General features: G+C 44.7%; 2 protein-coding genes across 2 annotated transcripts; both read left to right on the forward strand.

Moving 5' to 3' along the window:
- Positions 1–2,244: 2,244 nt before the first annotated feature.
- Positions 2,245–4,505, forward strand: arf3a (ADP-ribosylation factor 3a). Its single transcript, XM_026333422.1, has 5 exons — positions 2,245–2,306; positions 3,127–3,309; positions 3,397–3,507; positions 3,826–3,950; positions 4,040–4,505. The coding sequence occupies exons 2-5, from the start codon at positions 3,162–3,164 to the stop codon at positions 4,199–4,201; spliced, it is 546 nt and encodes a 181-aa protein (XP_026189207.1). The 5' UTR covers positions 2,245–2,306; positions 3,127–3,161; the 3' UTR covers positions 4,202–4,505.
- A 4,591-nt stretch (positions 4,506–9,096) lies between these two features.
- On the forward strand, positions 9,097–21,120 carry erbb3b (erb-b2 receptor tyrosine kinase 3b). The gene is made up of 28 exons (XM_026333512.1): positions 9,097–9,372; positions 11,101–11,255; positions 11,428–11,614; positions 12,406–12,531; positions 12,640–12,702; positions 12,873–12,991; positions 13,190–13,331; positions 13,792–13,905; positions 13,993–14,110; positions 14,195–14,268; positions 14,411–14,501; positions 14,813–15,015; positions 15,242–15,374; positions 15,455–15,548; positions 15,940–16,097; positions 16,213–16,269; positions 16,504–16,645; positions 16,775–16,894; positions 17,004–17,102; positions 17,312–17,497; positions 17,584–17,739; positions 17,867–17,942; positions 18,047–18,193; positions 18,277–18,374; positions 18,839–19,015; positions 19,124–19,195; positions 19,504–19,795; positions 19,930–21,120. Exons 1-28 carry the CDS (start codon positions 9,294–9,296, stop codon positions 20,847–20,849), a joined length of 4,398 nt encoding a protein of 1,465 aa, XP_026189297.1. The 5' UTR covers positions 9,097–9,293; the 3' UTR covers positions 20,850–21,120.
- Positions 21,121–21,588: the final 468 nt, after the last annotated feature.

A 21,588-nucleotide genomic window follows, 5' to 3' on the forward strand; every position in this document is an offset into this window, starting at 1 on the left:
TGAGAGAAGGACTTTTTATGGCTGCAGGATATTGTTTCCTTAAAGTATGACTTTTATTACTGGAGAGAAGCATCAAGAGAGCAGAGAGTGGGGGTGATTATACCAGTCTTTGCTGTGTGAGCATCTGAGGGGATCATCTGTCCAGAGTTCATAGCCAAGGAAGGGACTCGGTGAACCACGTGCCGCTGGGACGCTGTGTCCCTGTTACCTGGGAGACAGACTGCACAAACATAAACACAGGCACATAAACATATGCCTGCGTTTATGTGCAAAGATACTTACATGTAGAAATGCTGGCACTAATGCACAATCAAAAACATGCATGCTGGTGTGCGCACATGAACTGTCAGAACTCCTAGTGACCCGAGTGATTTGCATTCTCATTCTAGTTACACTGCAGATTTAGCAAAGCGCTCATGTCAACACCTGACTGGATTTACAACAGCAGCATTCTGAGATATCGCAGACGATCCAAGCTGTCTACATGTGCAGTCTACTGGGAAAACCTCTTCTGCCATTTAGGATTCAATGCCAGTTAAGTCTTGCTTGTATGGTCATAGGTGGTCGTACCCTTTGACCCCTGAGGAATGGCTTTGCCAGGGGCCGAACTGACTGTCTGTTTGATATTTAGTGAGGGAATAAAAAGGAGACAGCAACCTGAATGGAATGATAAGGGACTTCTGGTTTGCATTTCTTCATTCCTTTATCATTTCACCCTGAAGCTGCTGCAAAAGGGAATTTCCTGTCACTGTTTCTCCCATGTGTGAGACAGAGGTTGGTGGACAGCCTGGGATGGCTTTCTCTCCCCCTCTGCGCTCTTTTCTCTCTCTTTCCCATTCTCCCCCTCATCGCTTCAGACATAGACACATGCATTGCAACACATTGACTGCCCCCCGAGTAATGACAACCAGACTGGGCTGAAATTAAAGAGAGGCAGACAGAGAGAGGAAGTTAGGAGAGATAAAAGTTACCCACTTTGATTGACAGGATGATTATATGTATAAAGTAAGGCGATTTAGTGTGTTTAGTTGGATATAAAGATAGAGATAGATCCTTGCTACAGCAGAGATGCAGAAGCAAAGGACAAATGGGGTATGGTGAAGGGGGTGAATAAAGTGTACTCTGTATAAATACATGCCTCAAAACATCTGCTTCTCAACTCCCCTTTCATTTTTGATGTGGGACAGGCAGAGAAGGAGAGCGGGAGAGAAAACACAAGGAGCCCAGAACTTCAAAGCCCCTGCCCTCAGAGCGCAGGCCCTCATTAGTTCAGCTAGCAGAACCAACGAGACTTGTGATTGTGTTTGCTGGGGTGCGTGCTGGCAGACACTTCAGAGGAAAGGCTCCTTTAAGTCATAACGCCCCACCCCACCTCTCCAGCCACCACCCGAGCCCGCTGTAACCCTCCTGTAACCCTCTCAAAACTCCCGGTGCACACAAACTCGGCAGGCTTCCTCACCATCCACTCCACCCCGTAATCTGGTCTGCAGCTGCAAACATCTGCTCCCCTCTTTATGTCTCTGCCTTCACCACTGAATTGATGAACGCATCCATTACCGGACGGACCACTGACTGACACAAAACAAAGCTGAAGAGAGACAAATGTTGGGTTCACCTACGGTGGTGGGACTGGACCTGGGACTGTCATTTGATCACACTAAATGATTTGTTTTTTGATAACTGCTCAGTAAAAATACATATACACGTATATAATAAACTAGGCCCCGGGGTCCCCTTTTGAAATACATGACAGCCTTAAAAAACAGAACAGCACTGAGGGTCAGTAAGCTGCTCCTGTAATATTGATCCAGGCTGTTCTGTTGCCTCCTGTCACCTCATTATCTGCCACACGCTGCAGTCAGGAAGTATCACCTGGCATCCTATTACAATCAGCCATTTACTAATTCATTAAGACGATTCCTGCTTGAATTATTCAGGAATACCAGCCCGCTGACTGTTACAGCTCATGCTGGTTTAGTTGCTGTGTGTGTGAATTATGTCTTTAAAGCTGCTGCTGCATCTGCAGCAAAACCGCGTTAAATCCCAAAGCAGGTTGATGCAAAAGTTAATTAAAGACAATTAATTTCTGTTGTTTTCTAAAGACATAAGGAAGGAAAGTGAAAACAAAGCCAGTTGCCCTCCAGCGGTGCTCTCGGCCTCCAGTCATCGGGGATGACAAGACGTGGAAACTGTTCTTGACAACGCAACTATCGCGAGAATACACAGCATCACCGGCATCGATCATCGCGAGACTATCATCCAGTCCTTCGCCTGGGTCCAGCTGGTGTCCAGCCTCTCGGTGACGGGTAAGTGTGAATGAGACGCAAAAGGTGAAAATGCTCAAAGACGCGTGCGATGTTAACAAACGACGCTGTCGCGGTGACACGAGGCGGGACGACGGGAGGCCGAGAGTCGTGACGGTGCCGGGGCTTTACAGCCCAGACTGACCCGGACAGGTTCCCCCCAGTGCGGAGCAGTGGCCTCTCTAGCGAAGGGCCTTGCAGTAAATGTGCTATGAAGCTATTTCGCTGTAACGTGGCTCCGTCAAAGTGCAGCATCAGCCGGACGTGCGTGGACGTGCGGCCGCTGCAGCTGTTAGCAGGCTGAGCTATCGGCTAAATGAATGGACACGGAGCAGGGAGCGACAGCATCCTCACACAACCCTGAGGGGTTCAGGCTTCCAGTGCCCCTCAGGTGGAGGATGTTAGCACAGGCTGGCAGGACCCACACCATGAGGGAAAAGCAACAATTAAAGCCTGTCCCCTCAGGGTCAGAGACCGTGCATCACTCCGTGTTGCAGGCTGAGGTTGTGTATCATATAATATCATTATGTCTGATTGATTGTTACACCACTGGCGTTTATTCGGCTGCCAGCAAACAGCATTAAAGGTGGTTACTCTGCACCACATGAAAGCTGATCCACATGAGGGGGTCCAGGATGGCAGCTGGTTTCCCCAGCAGGTGTCAAAGTGGACAGCAGCAGCGTTAAAGTCAGATCTCCTGAGGTGTGAGGCGGTAATGCTGAGAGAGGCTGCCACGGTGTAGTGCTTCATGTGCTCCATGATTTGTTTAGGCTGCCATGTTGCGACGGATGGAACGTGGTCTGTTCAGCTCTCTGTGTGACAGTTCTCTTGCAGTTGAGGTGTGAGCTGCTAGTCATCATGGGAAACATCTTTGGGAACCTGCTGAAGAGCCTGATAGGCAAGAAGGAGATGAGGATTCTCATGGTGGGGCTGGATGCTGCCGGGAAGACCACCATCCTCTACAAGCTGAAGCTGGGGGAGATTGTCACCACCATCCCGACAATCGGTACGTGGGGAAAGAAACGATTAGGGTTAGATCACATCTGGCTCTGAGGTTGTCCATCTTATTCATTGTAATTCACTTTTTATTCAGGTTTCAATGTAGAGACAGTGGAGTACAAGAACATCAGCTTCACTGTGTGGGATGTGGGTGGCCAGGACAAGATCCGTCCTCTGTGGAGGCACTACTTCCAGAACACCCAGGGTGAGCCAGAACAGCAGCCTCTTACTTGGCCATGTTTAGTTACCAGGACCTCTCCAGTCCTGTGGCGGATCCCGCAGCACGTGTTCGCCTCCAGCACCTGAGGGCATATCTGACTAAAGCTTTCGATGAGATCATTTGCATACTCCCTCCAACTGTTTCAGATTATCACTGTTAGTCATGTGGAAGCCTCGACAATGAATAGTCTTGGGTTTAGGAATATGGTTTTTAGCAATGTGATGTCCACATGTTGTGGGATGAGGTAGAGCTGATGGGTTTGTTTTGTAAAGGTCTGCCACAGGCTCTCGTCTCTCCCTGCAGGTTTGATCTTTGTGGTGGACAGCAATGACCGCGAGCGTGTGAACGAAGCTCGGGAGGAACTGATGAGGATGCTGGCTGAGGACGAGCTGCGCGATGCTGTTCTTCTTGTCTTCGCCAACAAACAGGTATACGCTTCCTTTGTGCTGCGTTTGAGCCAGAGCTTCAGCTTCAACCGAAGCCCCCAGTTGACTCTGTGCCACGTGCTTTCCTGCAGGACCTGCCCAATGCCATGAACGCTGCGGAGATCACAGATAAGCTGGGCCTGCACTCCCTACGCCACCGCAACTGGTACATCCAGGCCACCTGCGCCACCAGTGGAGACGGTCTCTACGAGGGCCTGGACTGGCTGGCCAATCAGCTGAAGAACAAAAAGTGAAGGGTCTGGTTAGTAGAGTGGGGAAGAGCCTGGGTGCCAGCTCCAGGTAGTGGTTATAGTTGATGGTTATAGTGGATCCGTTGTGTTTACATGGAGAGGCGGTGCTGAAAAGCTCCCAGGGGGTGACTCTCATTGGCATTTTCCCCCAAAATACTTTATAACTTTTTATTTCTTTCGTTTAATTTGTTTGGATCAATACTAAACGTTTTAAACTGTTTTCAAACCAATGGTTTCAAAATTGACTCAAATGAATTTCCATTCTGTAAGCTGAATATATATAAATAAATATCAGGATTTAATAGTGTAATGTTACTGTAAAGACATTTGTATTTCCCCTTTCTTTGCAGCCTAAGACCTTTGACCTCCATCATCTTTTAGGTTTGTTCAGTTAAAAAACGATCAATCTTGTGCTGGCAAAGCAGTTTTCTCCCAGACACTTGATGTAAATGGTGGTGAATGTCATAATAATATAGTGGGAGCACTTTCACTCTCTCAGAATAAGCATATCATTTAAAACAATATACTCACGCAGGTTCGGATAAATGTAAAGCTGTTGTTCCCGCCCAGGCAGATTTTTACCATTACCAAATGATGCACTTCAGAGCTCAATTTGTAATTATAAAAATCGAACATTAGTGTATTTATTTTTAACTTTATTTATTTTATTAAACATAAAGGATAATGTCTTAAATGATTTATATTTTTATCCACGTGTTTATCTTTTTATTTATTCATTTCCAGTTGATGTGTTGATTTTTCTATTCTAAATGTATCACATGGTTTGATCTCCCTTTATTGAAATGTGCATTTTGATGCTATGGCAGCCAGTGAAATATCCCAGTATCCCAGTATCACTGTATATTACTGCTTCCCAATCTGCATGGAGATATACCAGTACAGGCTCATGGGCTTTTAAAGAGCTCTGAGCTACTGCGGGCTGCTGCTGTAAATAAAGATTTGTTCTTCGTCGACTTGCCTGGCTCAGTAAAGGAGAAAAACAGTTAGTCTGGCATCAGCGAGGTGTGATAGCTGAAGTGACACAGACGACGGAACGGGCGCGCTGTACCGGCTCTGTGACTTGAAAAAAATGCTGCTGTTGTGCTGCCCGGTGGAGAGAGATGCAGCAGAGCATGTGATTGGCAATATCAGAGCACGTACCCTGGTTTTTGAATATGTCGTTTTTAAGTGGGTTTGTGCAAACGGCTGCTTTATCTCTGTCAAACGGACTCACACTGCTTGTCCTCCTGATTTAATCATCCTACTTGACATTAAATGTGCTTCTTGGGTTAATTGTACCTCCATGAACCACGTTGTACAGACTTAACTCCAGATGCATTACCGTTGTACAAAATGTCATGTCCTATTTTTTCTTGTATTTTTGGATGGAGTTTTTATTTATTTTGGATCGAAGCGCACGTGTTGATTTTAGTGTTGGTTCTTTCTTGATTTGCTAACTAGATCAGACAGGTGTTTTGTTTGACTGTTCACAAATCACATAATTTGCAGATAATAGGAGGGAGGATGATAGTAATACTGCATCATAAGGCATGTTAATACTGTAATAAAAGTGAAGTATAAGAGCCTGTTTCCTCAGACTATATCTGTTAGTCTAAATTACTGCTGCTGGACCGTACTGATAGATGTTATGGATTTAGTGTAAAGTTTACCGAACCACCTTCTAATATGCAAAAGCATGCTTTTCTATGTCCGCGCAGCTGTATATATGTTTATGTACCAAGAAAAGTATATCATGATATTTACGGTCAAGTTGGAAGTGTTGTGGATACAACTGTAGATATCAGGGTTGGTGTGTTGGCAGACATGTATAACTGACAGCAGCTTGTGTGTGCGACGTGCCCTCTATTGCATTCAGTTTGATGTGAAAATTGTTTTTGTGGCCTTATATTGCCAGTGATTCATTTCTCTTTGATAAGGTTTATATGTAGGAATGTCTTAACATCCAAGTATGTCACCCATGATCCGTAACACTGATGCATTCACAGTACCGTTGTGGTCAAACTCCCTCTTTCAGTGACTGTTGGCAGACTTTAATGATGAAGAAAAACCAGACTGCACGACATTCCAGCTGATAATGCATTTTTTGAGATTAGTGGAATATTATCAAGAGGAGGAATAACAGGCACTGGTGCAGAAGTGTTGAACGTGATGATTCCAGACACTGCATCAATCAATCAATAAAAAGACATGAACACCAAATTTGCTTTGCCCTACTCATTTTGCTCTATGTCAACATATACTGTTGCACACATTGGTTAGGACATGGCTCCTCACATGGAAATCTTAGGAAGATTATGCTTTCTGTTTTTCTTCCGTTTAGATCTCAGCCTTTTGGTTAAACTCTGTTGAAAAGTTTGGCTGAGTTTGTTTCTCCAGTTTTATTGCCTCATTAAAAATGTTTAAATGTAAATCTACAATCAGATTGTAAGACTGAACGAATATTGTCGATCTCAATTGTCTCTATTTTCAGTTGATGCGACCTGAGTGTTTCACGTTTTCACATTATAATTATTATTATTGTGTGCGTTTACATATTGCACCACAGTGTGATGATGAATGATTATGCTCGTTTGTAGACCCCTTAAGTTCAGGTTCACTTAAATCAAAATAAATCAAAATCCCATCTTTAAGCATCTTTAGCAGATGAAAACCTCCTTCTAGTGTCAAAGTCTGCACAGTGAAAGAGTCGAATGAGGGAGTGAAAAAGACTTTAAACTTGGTTCAGATTCTGACTTCAGGGTTCATTTTGTCCCAGTGAACTTCATTATGCCAGTTGTAAGCCAAGACTAAGCCAAATAAATTACCATCACACATGATTGATGCAGTAGTGGACATGGCAGGGAGAGAGCAGGTCAGATAGGTGCTGATGGTGTGGATGTGTGTTACCCTCCCTTTCTGGCCTTTCCTCGGTGCTGTGTTCAAGAGAGGTTTGGCACAATCAGGTAGTTTCCCCGTGGAATTGCTGCACTTCACAGAAAGTCATTTTTTCCTGGGCCAATCAGAAGCCCATGTAAGTGAGAGTGCTGCTGTGTCTCCAGGGGTGTGACAGCAGTATGTGGGTCAGAGCTGCTCCCAGGGCCACCAGCCCCCAGGGCCCCCTGCAGGACACTTACAATAGTAGCCCCAGGGCGGATGCCATAGCTGGGATTCCCACCCGTAACCGGGACGCCTTCGCTCAGGGCACAGACACACTGGCAGCAGCCCCACAATCAATTCATCAATCTCTGAAGGGAGTGGCAACTGCAAAAGGCCACAGCAGTCACCCTCACAGCTTGCCTTGGAAGGGACAGGGCCACCGGGGCTGACACCATGGTGGCGTTGTGAAAGTGCCAAACTCTGCAGAAACCATGGAATCATCAGGCATTTATGGAAACAGCTTTCCTTAACCTGACAACAGAGAAACCCTCCAGAGAAGAAGAAGAGAAAAAAGTCCCCAAAAAGTCCATTGGCTTGGTCTCGCTATATTTTGACGTCTAATTCAGTTCAATTCAACTCAGTTTATTTGTATGGTGCCCAATCATCTCAAGGTGCTTTACATAGAAACCCACGTTTCATTGTTTTAATATGAATAAGAAAAATCACCCTGACTGCTGGTTGAGTTGCTGAATCCCTTCACCATGTTTCCATCATTCAGTAGGTGAGTGGATTAACAGCAGCTGATCATTTTATTCAAACAGTAAAACGTATGGGCCAGAGAGTAATGGTGTGAAAACAAAAACATAGGTGCTACTCTTGCTGAGGGGCCACTTCCTCCAGACCCTGCAGCATCAGGTATCAGGGCACCAATACTCAGACTCTGGCTCCTCCTGCTGGATGGAGAACTGCTAAGACATGAGTTCAGCCTCCTGTTACAAGCTGCTGCACAGACATGACAATAATTCATGTTTGTAAACCATGTTAGAGTGAACAAGCTTTGTCTTATTTGATTAGATTGATCAAGAGCTCAATATTAAAGTCAAATTTCCATTTAAAACCATCATCATGACAGTCAGTCCCTCTACAGTTTGACTTTCCACAGACGGATCCTTCCAGCAAACAGCGACTGTTCAGCTGTTTCTCTCTTACTAAACAAACAGGATTAGCAGTGCATCTGTCAGAAGCAGTTACTGACATCCATCCATTTTCACTCGGAGCTTCGTGTTCAGGAATCTTCAATGCTCTGAGGCCATTTTCTCAAATTAAGCACGTTCTTGTTTTGGGTTCAGAAGTCACTTGACCGTCTGACAATGTGCCCACTGTGACCGGCCGCTTCATACGCATCAAAGAGGTGATTAACCAGTTGACAGGGCTGAGGGGACAATACTGCTCTTTACAGGGAAAACAGTGCAGCCACTCACATCGGTGGGCGCTGACTGGGAGCCTGCAACGCTGCTTCCACATGCAGCAGCTGACGCCACGAAACCAAAATAACTGCATGTAAAAGACATGTGGTGCGCGCACACACACACACACACACACACACACACACACACACACACGGGGGGGGGGGGGGGGGATCAGAAGCACTGGAGCTGCATATTTAGTCTTTAGCAGCAACATTACCTTGTTCCTTTCTGTTGCCAGTGTTCACACACAGACAGACAACTAGATATGATGAGTAACAAGCTTATGGTTAACTGGTTTGGCAGCTTTATTTTGCCATTGCATGCATCCCTCGTAAAAAACGTCACATTCATTGGCTGTGTTGTGTCTGTCTGCTCTTTCAATGCAACAATTGAGTCTGCGGCTCGTAAAAAATGACGGACCAACCTCTGATTGGTGAATAAATCAGGCTCCAGGCCAATCACACGTCCCTCACTGGGAGGGAAAACCCAGCATCCCAATAAACTGCCACTTGTTCTTCGATGTTTTTCAGTTTTGTTGTTGGCCCCATCTGTTCTGTCCTATCACTAATGTCTGCAGTTTTAAAGGAGCAGCTGCATTTCTCCTTCCCTTTCTCTTTATAATATTGGACTTTATTCTCTTGTTTCACAGAAGCCTGATCCGTTTTTGCAGTTTATGTTTCCGTTATTTTTACAGTTGGACGACTAACAGACATGTATGACATGATATTATCTCACTAAAGAAATTCAACATGAACCAGTGGAGAGTCGTGTTGCTGTGTGTGACACTGTCATGGAGGCTGCAAACAGCATCAACCCAAACCCAGGAAGGTAAGATCATTTACTAACTTTAGGAGACGTTTAACTCTAGGACATATTTGAAAGGAAGATGTGTTAGTTATATGTTTTTAAATCTTTTCCTGTTTGAGTTCATCTGTTGGCAGTTGTAGTTTTCAGCAGCTAACACATTATAGACGCAGCTATTGTCTGTGTAATACAGTCAAACAGAGCATTCTCCATATTTGTCTGGGGTCAAGAAAGAAAGTGTGATGAGCCGTTAACCCTTTCTCTCTTTTCCTTTGTCTCACTTCACACAACACTGACTGTTCTCTTCCCTGAGAGACTGTTTTTACTGTTGGGATGCCAACATATCACCATTTTATACACTGCTGCTGATGGATAGCTAAAACCTTTTCCTCCTTTAGGTCCCTCTATCTGGCATTTCCAGGCTTCTAATAAATGTTCTAATAAATGTTCTAATAAATGTTCTAATAAATGTTCTAATAAATGTTGCTGTCATTTATTGTTTATCCACCGGTTTGTAGTTAGGAGGGATTGTTGATTTTTACTAACATACATATTGATTATAAGTTGTAATTAGAGGGACGTGAAGTAGAAGTGGCCTTATAGTGTTTGGTAACATCTCTGATATTGATTTTATACAATAATAATTGATAATGATAATATCTTGAGTGTGCTTGGATTATGTGGGTGGACCTGTGAAAGTCACCCCTCCAGTGTCATCTATACAGTGAAGTAGTCCACGTGTTGTTCATGGAGGCGACCAGTGTCTCATTAGTGTAGCTGTGTACCTGTGCGTGTTGCCGACTGCAGGTGTCTGAGTTACGCACATAAAGGTCCGGCGCCACAGTTTTTGTTGGTCAGTACGAGATGGTGTGTGTGTCTCCTTCCGTTCACAATATTTCCCTTCCCTCTGCCAGAAGATCCAGCTCACACATGGCCCATTGTCTTCTGGTATGATCTCAGCCACCCAGACCCCTCAGTTACACACATATACGCACACACATACAGAAGCACTCTGTCACTGCATCAGTCTTCACTCAGTGGGACACACTGTCCACATTTATAGCTAAATCACAATGAGGCACTTTGTGCGTGAAAAGCCCTGCTCCCTCGACCCTCGGCCTCCACTCTGTCAGCCCCAGGCCTGGACTGCTCCATGTAGTGACTTTACAGCCTGTTTGTTTCGCTCTGCTTTGCCTGTAGAGCCAGGCCAGCACCACTTATAGCACCGGGAAGACTCACCAAACCTGAAAATACCACAGCAACAGTACAGCCCAATGAAATGGGGTTGAAATGAAATGCAAATCAAACATCCTGCACTGCGTTACATCGTAAAAGCCACGCTGGTAAAACACAGAGCAGATTTAATGTTCATTCTGATGGATTACACATCGAAGACGTTGGAGTCTGAGCGTTGATGTTTCGTAGCACAGGTGAAAATCAGTGAGACGGTAAACGTGATGCATTGACCCACAGCTTCTTTACTGTCTCACTGTGCCTTTCACTTTATAGCACATTTACAGAACAATACTAACGTGCCCACATGTACATTGAAAGATTTCAGTTCTTTCCATCTGTCCATAAAAAGATTTATTTCATTCATGTCAGATCATGATAATTGGCCAACTACAGGAACCATTAACACATTCAATGTGCATGTGGGGAATGTTTTGAAACAGGCTTGGAAACTGCCTGTTTCTGTTTTTTTTCCAGAGGTTGTTCCTAACATGTGCATTTCTTTCCCACATGTGTCAGTGGTGTGTCCTGGTACACAGAACGGACTGAGCTCTACAGGCTCTCAGGAGAATCAGTACAACCTGATTAAGGATCGATATGACGGCTGCAGGATCATCATGGGAAACCTGGAGATCACTCAGATTGAGAGTAACTGGGACTTCTCCTTCCTCAAGGTGAAACTGTCCTGCCTCGCTCCCTTGTCTCTCAACTGCATGTTCATGCAAGATGTTAAAGTTACCCTGCATTTGTGATATTGCACAGAATTTTTATTTGAGCTTTTAAGACCTCCCCCCTCTACTGATTCATGATACTAATCCTCTTTTGGCTTCACCCTCGATGTGTCAGACTATCCGAGAAGTGACAGGCTACGTCCTCATTGCCATGAATCACTTCCAGGAGATTCCTTTAGGACAACTACGGGTCATCAGAGGAAACAGCCTGTATGAAAGACGCTTTGCCCTTTCTGTCTTTTTCAACTACCCTAAGGATGGCTCCACTGGCCTGCGGCAGCTGGGCCTCGCTAACCTGACGGGTAAGGAGGGTTAATGAGAGAAGAGTTAACAGAACAAACAGGTGAAACAGGAAAACAAAAGCATGGACAAAAAATGTCCCATAGTCACTGTGTAAAGGCTGTTTTTCTTTGATTTACATATGTCATGTGAACACAATAGAAAAGGGTCGGGTCCTGTTGTCATAAATTTCATTAGGGTTTGTTGTGGATTTGCACATTTCCGAGTACAGAAAAATAGATCCTGAGATTTCTTTGAAATCCTAAAAACACAAAATAAAAACATTTAGCTGCTCATTGTCTTTTCCTTTCTGTGTTTTTAAACAGTAGAAAAAGAATCTTTTATTGCAAATAGTCCACAGACTCAGTATTATAATCAGTATTCTCCTCTGTTTATGTAAATATAGCCATACTGAACTATAATGATATTATCATTATAGTGCAACACATGAAAATATTGTTAATTCATATCTGTTATGAATTAACAAGACTACATATGTCAGTGGGCAGTTAGAAAATCATGTTGTTGTCTCATCCTTTGTGAAAAAACAAAATACACAGACCCCTAAAATAAGAGTTTTACTCAGGCATTTATTCAATAATTGCAGGTTAAAGAAAGTTAACCTGGATTTTAAATACAAACATATTGTTACTGCTGTAGCTGATGGTCATGTTGCTAGAAAACAAGATATAAGGCAAAGCTGAGTACGTTTGTAATGTTTTGTCCAAAATGTTTAAACTGAACGTGCATTAGTGAGTCCTGTCAGTTTTCTCTTTATACTTTGTGCCACATCTCATCTATTTTTGTTTCACAGAGATTCTGGAGGGAGGAGTGCAGATTATCAACAACAAGTACCTGCAGTATGGTCCCTGGATCTTCTGGCAAGATATCATCAGGGACAACAGTGCTCCTATTGACATCCAGTACAATGGACTCAGAGGTCTGTGTTGGGATAGTCCTGTTACTCATGTCACACAAATGATCTCTAGATTGTCTCTGTCCTAAAAATACTCTCTGTATTTGTTCTTTCCTGTTTTTCCTCTCTCAGGCCAATGCCACAGATCTTGTGGAGATTACTGCTGGGGGCCAAACTCAGACCAGTGTCAGATCCGTGAGTTCCCAGTTCTGTTTCCATTTTTCTCTCAGTTTTTTTTCTCTCCTCCTCCTTCTTTGTCTGCACTGAATGTCCTTCTGTCTCAGAAAGTCCCAGACACAGAGCGAGATGCACAACACGCTCACATTGTTGTCCTCTGTTCAACCCGTGTGTCCTGTGTGTCTCAGTGACTAAGACGGTGTGCGCTCCGCAGTGTAACGGCCGCTGCTTTGGGACGAGCCCCAGGGACTGCTGTCACATAGAGTGTGCAGCGGGATGCAAAGGCCCCCTGGACACGGACTGTTTTGTAAGAGCTCTGTCTTCACCTCTGTACTAGAAGCACTAGGCAATATAAAGATGCTTCATTGAGTCTGTTTAATTTACGCTACATACTCAGGAGACAGGACCACACTGGTGACTCCTACCTGTATGTTATACAATGCACATTCTCTGGATTTATTTCCCGTGTGTGTGTGTGTGTGTGTGTGTGTGTGCACCTACACAGGCATGTCGTCATTTCAACGACTCTGGAGCCTGTGTGCCTCAGTGTCCCCAGACTCTGATCTACAACAAGCAGACGTTTCAAATGGAGACCAACCCCAATGCCAAATATCAGTATGGATCCATCTGTGTCTCTCAGTGCCCCAGTGAGTTAGCCCCTTCCTGTCAACTGTACTTTAAACACTGAAAACTTCTGTCATACTGGTGTTTGTGCAATGTAACAAATGAAGAAAAATGGCTTAAGGCCCAGGTGGCACAGTGGTGCAGTGGTTCAGGAAGAGTCCAGGTTCAAATCCCAGTCAACCCTGCGGCCCCTCCGTGTGGAGTTGTTCTCCTTGTGTAGGTTTTCTCTGGGTACTGACTTTGTCACACAGGCCAAAGACGAGCAGTTTGGGATTAGACTAATCGTGACTCTAACTGTGTGTCGGCCCTGTGATGGACTGCCAGTCTGTCCAGGGTGTGAGCTGGGATTGGCTCCAGTCCACTGCGACCTTGGATCCTCCAGTAGAAAATGGGTGGATGGTATCAGGCCTATTATGATGCTGCATGTTGGATGTTTCTGCTGATTGAACTTTATGCTGCATCTTTGTTTTTTTGCACTCACAGCCCATTTTGTGGTGGATGATAGCTCCTGTGTGAGTGTTTGCCCTCCAGACAAGATGGAGGTGGAGCGAGACGGCCAGAGGCAGTGTGAGCTCTGCAGTGGACTCTGCCCAAAAGGTTGATCCTAAAAACACTTTGCACGACGTGGACTAGATTCTTTTGTCCATAATCAAATGTAATGATGTTGTTGGGTCGACCCTGCAGTGTGTGAAGGAACAGGTGCCGAGCACAGGCAGACTGTGGACTCCAGCAACATTGACAGCTTCATCAACTGCACCAAGATCCAGGGCAGCCTTCACTTTCTCGTCACAGGGATTCTGGGGTAACTGTCCGCATTGCCTGACAAATCTCAGAGCGCAGTGCCGCACAGGCCACGGGTTCATCGTTGTGTCTTTGTTCTTTCTAGAGATGACTTTAAAAAGATCCCACCACTCGATGCCAAAAGGCTGGAAGTTTTCCACACAGTCAGAGAAATAACAGGTTGGTTATACACAGTAATGTCTGTAATCACCACTTACACAATGTTTTACTATACTGAAATACAAAACACAAACACTTTCTAATGCTTATTTTTTAAATATGAGACATTTGGTTTAATATTATCACTGTGTTTGATTGTCAGATATTTTAAACATCCAGTCGTGGCCCAAAGAATTAGATGATCTCTCTGTTTTCTCGAGTCTCACTACCATTCAAGGGAGATCGCTCTACAAGTAAGGCTTGTTTATCTGCACATTACAGGCATGTTGGTATGCATTGGTTTATTTTCCAGTAATTTAACCTAATTAAACAAATAAACGTAAGACATCCCTTTATACTCACATTTAGAGTAAAACTGGATCTGGTGGATGTTGATTGATGTTAAATGCGTCATGCTCAGTTTGTTAAGCTGTTCTTCCTGTGCATTGTGTTGATGCTCTCTAACCTCTCTTCTCTCTCTAAGCCTCACAGCTCTGTGCTATTACGTTTTATATCGACGCTGGTGTTTCTGTTTTTGTCTGTATCCTCCTGCCTCTGACCGTAGGCGGTTTTCTCTGATGGTGATGCACATCCCCACTCTTACCTCACTGGGTCTGCGCTCTCTCCGGGAGATCAGTGACGGCAGTGTCTACATCAGCCAGAATGCCAACCTCTGTTACCAGCACACAATAAACTGGGCCCAGCTGTTCAGAGGTCGCGGAGTCCGAGTAAACAGCTTCAACAACAACAGGCCACGGGCAGTTTGTGGTGAGACGAGCTCGGGAAATGTTGAATTTCTTTTGTTTGTCTTGAAAGTTGATAACCAGCCTGTTAACACCTGAAGGGAGCATTAAGCACTCGGTGACCTTTGGTGGTCTCTTTTGTACACACGCTGGTCTTAGAAATAAATTCTTCTTATGTCTTCAGATCAAGAATTGTTGTTTTATTGCTGCAGCAGTTTCCTCATGCTGTTCTTACATTGTTGTGTGTGTAGTTGCAGAAGGTCACGTGTGCGACCTGCTGTGTTCAGACTCAGGCTGTTGGGGCCCGGGGCCTGACCAGTGTCTCTCCTGTAGGAACTACAGCCGAGACGGCACATGTGTGGACAGCTGCAACTTTTACACCGGGTCAGTAGATATGAGCTTGTTCTTGATACTGTTGGTGATTATTTTTCTTAACTGTATATTTTTGAATATTGTGGTTCCAGAGCTCCCAGGGAATTTGCAGGACGTGATGGTGAGTGTGTCGCCTGCCATCCAGAGTGTAAGCCTCAGCATGGAACAGCTAGCTGTACAGGACCGGTAATCACCTCCTCTGATAATACAGGAACATCATGGCCTAGAACCTTTTTATGAACACTTACCTAACATAATATATATATATATACCCATAATTACTGTATAATACAAAAACTACATCCACCCAATTTAGAATTTGCAACAAATATCTGCAAAATACTGACCAAGTTGTGGATTTTCCCCCAGAAGAAATTCATCATTGACTTTCTGCCAGTTCTTGCCTATTGCATCACATGTTTTATAGAATAACAGCTAATAATTTCCATTTTTTAAGACGACACAAAAGTGGCTTTTTGCTCTATGTCTTGGTTTGTTGCAGGTTAAAATACCCCCAGGCTGAGTCACACATTAGCTCTCTCACTCTGTCCCATGTGTATTGTCTGTGTTTTGTCAGGGCCCAGATGAGTGTGTGCAATGTGCTAATCTTCGAGATGGTCCCTTCTGCATGTCGTCTTGTCCCACTGGAGTAAACGACGGCCAGAAAGGGCTGATTTTCAAATATCCCAACAGGGAGGGTCACTGTGAACCATGTCACTATAACTGCACACAGGGGTGAGACTGGACTTAAACTATGTATGTGTGTGTGTGTGTGTGTGTGTATTTACATGTTTACATTTGCATATGAATCAAGGAGTTTTGAAAATAATGACTTGTTTTTCTGATTCAGATGCTCAGGCCCAGGATTAAATAACTGCTTAGGGTCGGCCAGGCTGCTAGTTAGTAGGTGAGTGTTTCCCCCTGCTGGTGAATGAGAAACACTGCACTTCTGAACACAATCAGACAAAAAAATCAAATGAGACATCAAAAAATGACCCTAACAACAACTACAACTACAGTCCATGCTGATACACTAGTTAGTACTAGTTTCTGCCACGGCATATGGTCTAGTCACATCATAGCTCTTTTACTTTTCATTGTGTATCCACACACTATCATGTGTGTTTTCTTCACTCTGCAGTGGTCAGATCACAGCTATAGCTTTAGGTGTCCCTGCCGGCTTGATTTTCTGCCTGGTGTTGTTTTTGCTCGGCGTGCTGTACCACAGAGGCCTGGCCATCCGTCGCAAGAGAGCCATGAGGAGATACCTGGAGAGTGGAGAGGTGAGGCTTTATGGAACATCCGAAATAATCATGTGCATTAATGTTTATTTAATGTTTATTCTGTTTAACTGCCAGATGCATTTTTTATTCTTTAAAAAAATATTCAATTGTCGTTGTTGTTTTTGACAGAGCTTTGAGCCACTGGGGCCTGGAGAAAAAGGAACCAAGGTTCATGCCCGCATCCTGAGACCCTCAGAACTGAAAAAACTCAGAGCCCTTGGCTCAGGAGTCTTTGGCACAGTGCACAAGGTACTAACTGACTTCTTTTTGTAAGTAGTCACTGACTTATGTGTTAGAATTATTCACAGACTCACAGGAGCTGATGTAACAGCAACTGCACATTTCATTTGTGTCTAAGGGGTTTTGGACTCCAGAGGGAGAGACAGTGAAGATCCCTGTGGCCATTAAGACCATCCAGGACAGCTCAGGTCGACAGACCTTTACTGAGATCACTGACGTAAGAAACAGACCCTCTTACACTCCTGAAAGAAAAAGCTAATAGACGATTGGTTTTTCTTTTTATTTATGAATTAGCTGGGACTTAGAGAGACAAACAGCAGTCAAATGAGATGTGGGTTTCCCTCACTGACCGAGCCAAATGTTTGGATATTTACAAATGTCTTTATGTAAAGTAAACACTGTTGTGTCATATTGTTCTCTGTGCAGCACATGCTGTCCATGGGTAGTCTGGACCACCCCTACATCGTTAGGTTGCTGGGCATCTGTCCAGGTGCCAGTCTGCAACTGGTGACCCAGCTCAGCTCGCAGGGCTCCTTACTGGAGCACATCAGGCAACACAAGAACAGCCTGGACCCCCAGCGCCTGCTCAACTGGTGTGTGCAGATTGCTAAAGTGAGTGCATCTGGAATTGCAGATGTTTTTGAGCAAACTTATATTATGAAGACGCTGTCAATACGCACAGTGTATTTGTGTCTTAGGGTATGTACTACCTGGAGGAGCACTGCATAGTCCACCGAAACCTGGCTGCACGCAACATCCTGCTGAAGAACGACTACCAGGTCCAGATCTCTGACTATGGTGTTGCAGACCTCCTTTATCCCGATGACAAGAAATACGTCTACACTGACACCAAGGTTGTTTTGACTCATTCAGCTCGAGCTATACCTTCTTCTGTTAAGTCACAGTTAAGAGCTTTCTACTGTCTCCTTCACTAATGGACTCAGTCTGTGTAACTTATCTGCAATTTGTCTGCCAATCCAGACCCCCATAAAATGGATGGCACTTGAAAGCATCCTGTTTCGAAGATACACTCATCAGAGTGATGTTTGGAGCTATGGTGAGAAGGCTGTGAGAGTGTCTGTGGTGTCAAACAGTATGTACCAATGAATAATGTACATTTTGGCAGCGGGAGTTTAACAGGGCATCTGTTTTCTTGCTCAGGGGTGACTGTGTGGGAGATGATGTCGTTTGGGGCGGAGCCATACGCATCCGTGCATCCTCAGGAAGTGCCGAGCCTGCTGGAGAAGGGCGAACGCCTGTCGCAGCCCCACATCTGTACAATAGATGTCTACATGGTGATGGTAAAATGTGAGTGTAACAGGCAGTTTGCACAGAAACACACAAAGTCAAACATTCTTGATATCGAAAGAATCACATCTTTGTCTCTGCAGGCTGGATGATTGATGAAAATATAAGGCCGACCTTCAAAGAGCTGGCCAGCGACTTTACTCGTATGGCAAGAGACCCACCCAGATACCTGGTCATCAAGGTGAGGCACCAGTGGAGAACGTGTCTTAAGTATCTTTACTGAAGTCTGAGGACCTTTCACACCATGTTTCCAGGCATGAGCGAGGGCACGGCAGCCTTCACCTTTAAAACAATTCCCAAAGTGAGAGCAGGTGTTTGGTTTGTCCGCTCTGGGCCACTGTAGAAACATGGCGGTGCAACATAGCTGCCTCCCTGTGTAGATTTAAAAGGCTCATTCTGAGATTTAGAAAATACCAGAGTTGGTATTTTCTGGTGGTTACACACTAATGACAACATGTTTCTGAATACTGTACTTCAGTTCTGACAATAGACTGCTCTGAACATTACATATTGAACCTTTAAGCAGACGTGAGTAAACTGAGTTGCATTGCACAGTGCAGTGAGCGTACGGTGCCTCATTATGCAGCTCAGTCCACTGGGTGTTGACTGAGATCATAAACCCTGGACCCGCATGTGATTTTGTAGCTGGAAGGGGGAGAAAGAGCCTCAGAAGAAATCCATCGGAGAGAATCAGAACGAGGCCTTCTGGATGCCGAATTAGAAGATCAGGATGAGGCGGGATTGGGGGACGGTTTCGCTACTCCTCCTCTTCAACACTCTCCATCTTGGAGTCTGTCTCGTTCCAGGATTAATTCTTACAGGGTAATGACCTACATTTTGGCTTTGATCGACAGATTCTTATAGGACTTTGGTTTCTGTATCAAAGGCAAATAAAGCAGCACATAACACATTTTCTCACCTCATTTGTAGAGTGGCATCTCCCAGGCTGGACCTGTTGGATACCTGCCGATGACCCCGAGCCCTGTGGACAGCATCCGCCAGGTGTGACCGACACACACAAATCTATGGAACCAAACACAACACAACGCTGGCTGCATTAGTGTTAGAGGGTGGGAGAGCATTTACACTGTTTGCACTGCACAGGTGATAAAGCAGATCAGACATTTACCTGATGAGGTTTACTTTAATCAGCATTACTCCACTTTGCCAATAGCAATATTAAACCTGTGTTATGAGCACAATGATTCATGATTTAATTTAGTTTAATTCATCCAAATGGTTCCATTTTGAAAATAATAGGAATAGTTTCTATGAGCTGCAGCATCAGCCTCTGCTTTTTTCTGCGGCAGCTGTGGTTTCAGAGGTCTCGTCTGAGCTCGGTGCGAACGCTGCCTGAGAGGTCAGAGTTCAGAGGGAGTGGCAGAGAAGCAGAGGTGTGTGAGGAAGCTCTGGGCACCGGCAGCCTTCACAGGACCAGGTTTGGCTCTGAAAGAGGTAATCCTTGTATATCCCTGAGCCGACACAGGAAGCTTTCAACTGCATCAAGTCCGTCCTCATATATGGTGTGGACAGCAGAGGAAGAGGAGGAGGTGGACCACTATGGCTATGTCCTACCTGGCTCACCTGTAACTCCAGAGAGAGGTGAGTTATTGTTATAAAAGTGGAATATGCTCACTTGTCCTATTATTGTCCTTGTCTGTTAGCTGAAAAAGCTGATAAAAACACATAATCACTGCTTCTTCTCTTCTTCTTCTTCTTCCTGTTATGCCTCACAGTCTCCAGACTGTCCCATTCTGGACGGAGAAAGTCAACAATGAAGAACAATCTTTCTCTCGTGATGACGAATCCCGCCCAGGGAGACCGAGCCAAGAGCAGAGAGTCTTCTCCTTGCTCAGCCAGGGGCGTCTCGTCACAGGAAGCTGCCCCTTTAGTGTCACTTTGTAGTAACACCTCACCTTCACCTTCTCCAACCTTCATGGTTTCAATACCTCTAGAAAGCACATCAGATGTGGAAACGCTGACAACACTTTCAGCTGTAGTCACTAAGCAAACACATGTAGATTGTGAGGGAACTGTAGCAGACTCCACAGAGACGCTACCTGGGGACTCTGAGACTGTGCCTGGAGCTGTGGGAGACCAAGGAGAGGCAGCCCACGGAGCAGGAAGGTATGAATACATGGATATCAGGAGCTCCGACTCTACAGAGGGAAACGATCCTGCACGGGAGAGAAGTGGGAGCCGAACATCTGCAAAGAGTGCAGCAGAGACAAAGGAACCAGTGAAAACTGTGGAGGTGTTAAAAAAAGAGCACACAGAAGAAGAAGAAGAACAAGAAAAAGAAGAAGAAGCAGAAGTGAAGTACTGCAACACAAATAAACAGCCAACTCTTCAAGGGAATTTGAGCGATATGCCCAGGCCAGATGTGCTCACAGCTGGAGAAGAAAAGGCGGAGGAGTACGAGGAGATGACCAGATTTGGAGTGGTGCCCAGTGGGTGGGAGCAGCCCGACTACCAGAACCTCCCGATGAAGGGGAGGGCTGTTTCTGAGGAGATGAGCACCGGCAGGTGCGCAGGGATCGGGGGATACATCAAGGTGTGTGCTGGCATGGGGGAACCTGGCAGCAACACATCATTCGACAACCCAGACTACTGGCACAGCAGACTGTTCCTCAAGCCAGATGCTGTACGCACCTAATAATGCGAGCTGGGACGTAAACACAGTGTCTGCTGCAGGGACTTTAGTTCCTGGCAAAACTTCAGTGGATTTGTACATTTTTTCCAGCTTTTTTTTCCCAGCATCCAACGAGCATGTGGTACACATGATAGACTAATATTGGAGATACACATTTGAATCTCATTTCACAGGTTTATGGTGCTGTAAATAAATATTTACAAACAAAGTACAATATACAGTGTGCAAATGTTGTGTTTTTTCCATAAATCGAGTAAAAACAGAAATGTATGTGTTTTTGTACAAATTATTATGATGAATTATTTTGAAAATTTCAATTCAATTGTGTTATTGATTTGTTCTGAGCAGGATTTTTTCACTGTCTTGTCTATAATAAAACGTCTCATGAATTAGTTTGACTTGTTTGTTTTCATCAAACCGCGAAGTGAATGTTAAAGATAAACCGCATGTCGTGATGCATTCAGGGACACAGGGACAACAGATGAGATGAAGGCACCTGAACGCACCAGTGACGCTCGCGCGCGATTTCGGCACGCAGATCAGAGACGAGTAGAGAGACAAGAGATGAACTTCAGCCGTTTCCGGGTCCGTTCAAATACAAAATTTGGGTTTACCACAGACTTCATGTGTAAATTCGTAGAAACACTTAGCTCCTGCTTTTCAAATGTTCTCAGATAACAAATGCACCAGTGCTCTTTATTAGTATCCTAATAAATATATAGAAATTGTATTAACTTTTAAG

The sequence above is a fragment of the Mastacembelus armatus genome, chromosome 7 (genome assembly GCF_900324485.2).
Source record: "Mastacembelus armatus chromosome 7, fMasArm1.2, whole genome shotgun sequence".
Taxonomy (NCBI): Eukaryota; Metazoa; Chordata; class Actinopteri; order Synbranchiformes; family Mastacembelidae; genus Mastacembelus; species Mastacembelus armatus.

What these genes read in the sequence shown, in the direction of transcription:
- arf3a (XM_026333422.1), top strand. Translation starts at nt 3,162, where the DNA reads ATGGGAAACATCTTTGGGAACCTGCTGAAGAGCCTGATAGGCAAGAAG. An exon ending in CTACTTCCAGAACACCCAGG is followed by an intron (nt 3,508 to 3,825) that starts GTGAGCCAGAAC and finishes CTCTCCCTGCAG; the next exon opens with GTTTGATCTTTGTGGTGGAC. An exon ending in TTGTCTTCGCCAACAAACAG is followed by an intron (nt 3,951 to 4,039) that starts GTATACGCTTCC and finishes GCTTTCCTGCAG; the next exon opens with GACCTGCCCAATGCCATGAA.
- erbb3b (XM_026333512.1), top strand. Translation starts at nt 9,294, where the DNA reads ATGAACCAGTGGAGAGTCGTGTTGCTGTGTGTGACACTGTCATGGAGG. An exon ending in CCAGATACCTGGTCATCAAG is followed by an intron (nt 18,375 to 18,838) that starts GTGAGGCACCAG and finishes GTGATTTTGTAG; the next exon opens with CTGGAAGGGGGAGAAAGAGC. An exon ending in CTGTGGACAGCATCCGCCAG is followed by an intron (nt 19,196 to 19,503) that starts GTGTGACCGACA and finishes TTTCTGCGGCAG; the next exon opens with CTGTGGTTTCAGAGGTCTCG.